This window comes from Sinocyclocheilus grahami, unplaced genomic scaffold, assembly GCF_001515645.1.
Source record: "Sinocyclocheilus grahami isolate Dianchi unplaced genomic scaffold, SAMN03320097.WGS_v1.1 scaffold499.1, whole genome shotgun sequence".
In the NCBI taxonomy this organism is placed as follows: Eukaryota; Metazoa; Chordata; class Actinopteri; order Cypriniformes; family Cyprinidae; genus Sinocyclocheilus; species Sinocyclocheilus grahami.
The window spans coordinates 725430-729419 of NW_015505678.1; the positions used below are offsets into that span (position 1 = coordinate 725430).

At 37.0% G+C, this 3990-nt stretch overlaps 1 protein-coding gene across 1 annotated transcript in view; it reads left to right on the top strand.

Moving 5' to 3' along the window:
- Positions 1-3990, top strand: part of nub1 (negative regulator of ubiquitin-like proteins 1) — a 10941-nt gene that overhangs the window by 654 nt on the left and 6297 nt on the right. The window contains exons 2-5 of the mRNA XM_016236860.1: positions 468-632; positions 2128-2192; positions 3592-3656; positions 3742-3909. Coding sequence (XP_016092346.1) covers positions 468-632; positions 2128-2192; positions 3592-3656; positions 3742-3909 — 463 coding nt within the window. The remainder of the gene's footprint in view (positions 1-467; positions 633-2127; positions 2193-3591; positions 3657-3741; positions 3910-3990) is intronic.

Sequence of the window (3990 nt, forward strand, 5' to 3'; positions counted from 1 at the left end):
GTGTGTGTGTGTGTGTGAGTGTGTGTGTGTGAGTGTGTGTGTGAGTGTGAGTGTGAGTGTGTGTGTATGTATATGTGTGTGTGTGTGTGTGAACAAAACAATCAGATGTTACCCCCTTTGTAAGCGTTAATATTTTCATAAGTAGCTGTAATTTAATTACACAGTTTTTTCTAAGTAACTTTTCTAAGTAACACTTTATTTTACGTTGTGTCATTGTTACACATGTTTACATGTACTTGCTATTATAATAACAATAAATTATTACATGCAAGTCGCCCTATAGGCCAAACCCTAACCATATAGTAAGTACAATTAATATTACTTAAATGTAACCGTACACTGTAACAAAGACACCTTAAAATAAAGTGTAACCTTATTTTGTAACTGAATTATGGAATTTAGTTACATGTAACTAGTTACTTCCCAACACTGGGCTTTAACGTGTTTATTTGACTTCATGTGTTCAGGAGCTGGCTCAGAAATACGTGTCAGCCACTGAGTTTACATTAGAGGAGGTGATCTCGACTCTGGAGAGCATCAGAGCAGACACCAGCAGGAAAGATGAAGGGAATAAACAGTTTAAAGAGACCGCTGTGGCCTCGCTGGAGCTCCACCTGCCCAGGACAGCAGAGGTACTGATGCATTCACATGCATTTACGTCACACGGACAGTAACAAAGCACTTTTTTACTTGAGTACTGTACTTAAAGGTCCCCTGAGATGCTTAGAAACACGCAGCGATACTCTCTGTGTGTTGACGTCATTGTAACTGAAACAGGAAGACGGGGCGGGACATATCAAGCAGCCCCGCCCCTTTTTAAAATAGCCAATAGCGTTGGTTTATATCACAGCTGAGGCTAGAGCCGTTCAGAGCCGTTGAGCTCCGTAAAGCCGCAGAGTATGCCAGCCACAATCTCATCCATATTGCTATAAAATATAGCATTCTGTGTAGAATTCAGATAGCTCCGATACATTGTGTGTTCTGCGGCGACTCGCGCATGTGATCCGCTCCGTGCTATCGTGTCTCTGGACCGGAGCAGACTTCTTTTCTTCCTCAATGGAAAGCATGTTTACACTGTTTGAGTCGTTCCCTGTCCCCTATATAGTGCACTACGTGCTATTCACTGCACAGAAAATATTAACTCTGTGGACAAGTGACCGATTTCAGCCGCGGCTTCAGCGTCTATTTTATAGTGTAGGGGGCGGGGCTTCGGATTCTAGAGAGCATCTGATTGGACAGAAAATTTGATGAGACGCTGAAGTACGATGTGACGTCAAAAAAAATCGTTGAGCCGTTTTGTCGGAAGTGACGAACTGCAAGCTTTGAATGCTTATATCTTCTAAATGCGAATTTTGTCACTGTTTTGGAGCACACTGCCTTATGTGTGCATACTGATACTAAACACCTAAAAAAACTTTAATTTTGATTTCATGGGGACTTTAATAAGTACACTTTTTTAAGTATCTGCACTTTACTTGAGTATTATTTTTTTCTGGAAACTTATGATTTTAACGTCACTGCATTTAAAAGACAGACATCGTACTTTTCACTCCATTACGTTTCTGTCAAGGTCCTCGAAGTAGAAAGTCGTTACTATGTAGCAGTTTTGAAAGTCTGTGATTTTTCGTTTTAAAACAAACGTCATCACGTGAGCTGATTTCCCAGCATTTTGTGAACACTAACTACTTGCAGATGTGATATATATTTACAGCAGTTCAATAATAAGAAGTTAACATTGTGGTATGTATTAGACGCAATATTGTCTGATTTTGCAAAATTGTGTAAACGTTTCTATAGTTTTCGTTTCTATAGGTTTTTAACATTCTAAAAGCTAGAAGCTAGTGAGTGTATTCCGTCGGCGTAATGTATTGTAAGTTGCTTCAGAGGTGTTGCAAGCATTACATGCAACAATAATAAAACAGTGTGTTGACATAAAAAAAAAAGAAATTTACTTTTGGTACTTAAGTACTTTTAAAAACAACAAGTAAAAATCTGTCTTTACAACTTTCGCTTGTAATGGAGTAATATTTGACCAGCAGTATCTCTGCATCTGTATTTTGTCCACCTCTGCATGGACTGTTTACTAATTCATCTCTTGATTTGTTGTTGTTTTATTATTTCTTTAAGATTAAGAAAAGGAAAGTTCTTTTAAAAACCAAACTGGACATCACCACGCAAGAGCTGAAGAAACTGTAAGTTTAAAGCTGGACTGAAGCCCATTTCTTTGGAGGCCTGTTTCTGCAACGGAATAGAAAAAAATTAAAAATAATTGCAACATTAGATATTTCCAGATGTAGACTCTTCGTGTGATCGCTGCGGAGCTCATATGTTTTGGAGCTGTTCGAAACTACCGCCTGCTGTGAAAAGTGTGTTCTGTTATTATCAAGAATATTAATTATTTATGATTTATTGATGGCTTTATTTAGTTTTTTTGGGGGGGGTTTAGATTCTAAGATAGCTAAAACACTGCTGAGCTCAGTATAGTTTCATTTGTCAGTCTACTAGCACAAAGATTGTTATTATTAAACTGGAAACAGAAAGCTGCACCTACACACCTGAATCTGGTGAGGGATGTTATGAAGCGTTTGGAGCACGAAAGAAGAGACATTTTAGCGTTCCATAAGTAAAAGTAAATTATTAAGCCAAGAAGAGGAATAAATTAATAAGTTGAGGTATCTGTTTACCCTTAACCGCCTATTTATTAACATTAACATTTATTTTTGTATGTATGAATGTATTTTTTCTATTATTTTACCCGTCAGATACACTGGATATATACTGTACCAAACCCTTGATCTCAGATATTACCAACCAGTGATGGTGGTCAATGTTCAAAATGATTCAGCCTGCTATGTAATATGCCTTCGGATGGACTTTGGAGTGCACAGGTCACATAAGTTAAATCAGTTATGCAGAATGCACTCTTGAAGAAGAGACACTTCAAACACTTTGATCTCTATTCCTTTTGCTGCTGGTAGACATTGTTAAAGTTATCCAATGAGTTAATGTGTGTAAGTGTATATGTGTTGGTTTATATGTGCTGTATGGTTTTGTAGCGTTTAATAAAAATCCAATAAATAAATAAAAAAATAAATAAGTGATTGCGAGTTAATATCTCACAATTCTGACTTTTTTCTTGCAGTTCTAAAAAAATTGCAATTCTCAGAAGAAAAGTCTGAGTTCTGAGATATAAACTGGAAATTGTGTGATTAAAAAGTCACAATTACCTTTTAAAATGTTGATTCTCTGGTGGGAATGTTGAGATGCAAACTCGGAATTCAGAGAAAAATTGTGCTATAAAATTGTAAGATAAAAATTGCAATTACCCTTTTTTGTTTTTTTATTATTAAATTGTAAAATTGCAGGATATAAGCTCAGAATTGTGAGATAAACTCAAAGTCAGAATTCTGTGTTTATCTACTGACTTTTTGGGAGGTCTTAACGTTCTTTGTTCAAGTCTAACACTCTATTTTTGCTTTTTATTTTTATTCCGTGGCAGAAATGGTCTCCTATACATTTATCATGCGATTCACTCATTTAAATGATTTTTCAGTCCTTTGTGTTTGATTTTAAACTTCTTCTGCTTTAAAGGATCGGTGAGGAGTATGGATTCAAACACTTTAATCTGATTTTGATGGGACAAACACTGTCTCCAGGTAAATACTTGATGTTTATATTAGAGCCTTTATTCATAGCTGTATTAATTACTGCATGCTGTAACATGCTCTGTGTCTCTTTAAGGAAAGAGGCTTGATGAACAGAACGTGAAGAACAACAGTAAGATCATGGTGCTGGTCGTGTCCTCGGAGCAGGAGAAGACTGAAATGCTGAAGAAAGAGGAGAACAAGCGCCAGCAGGATGAAGGATTGCAGAGAACGCAGAAGGGTTTCCAGATCCTGTCGGAGAGAGGTGAACCTTCAGTATACAGTCACAAGACATTCTCCAGAGCCTCGGCTTTTCACAAATCTGTGATGCAAAATCAATAAGCCA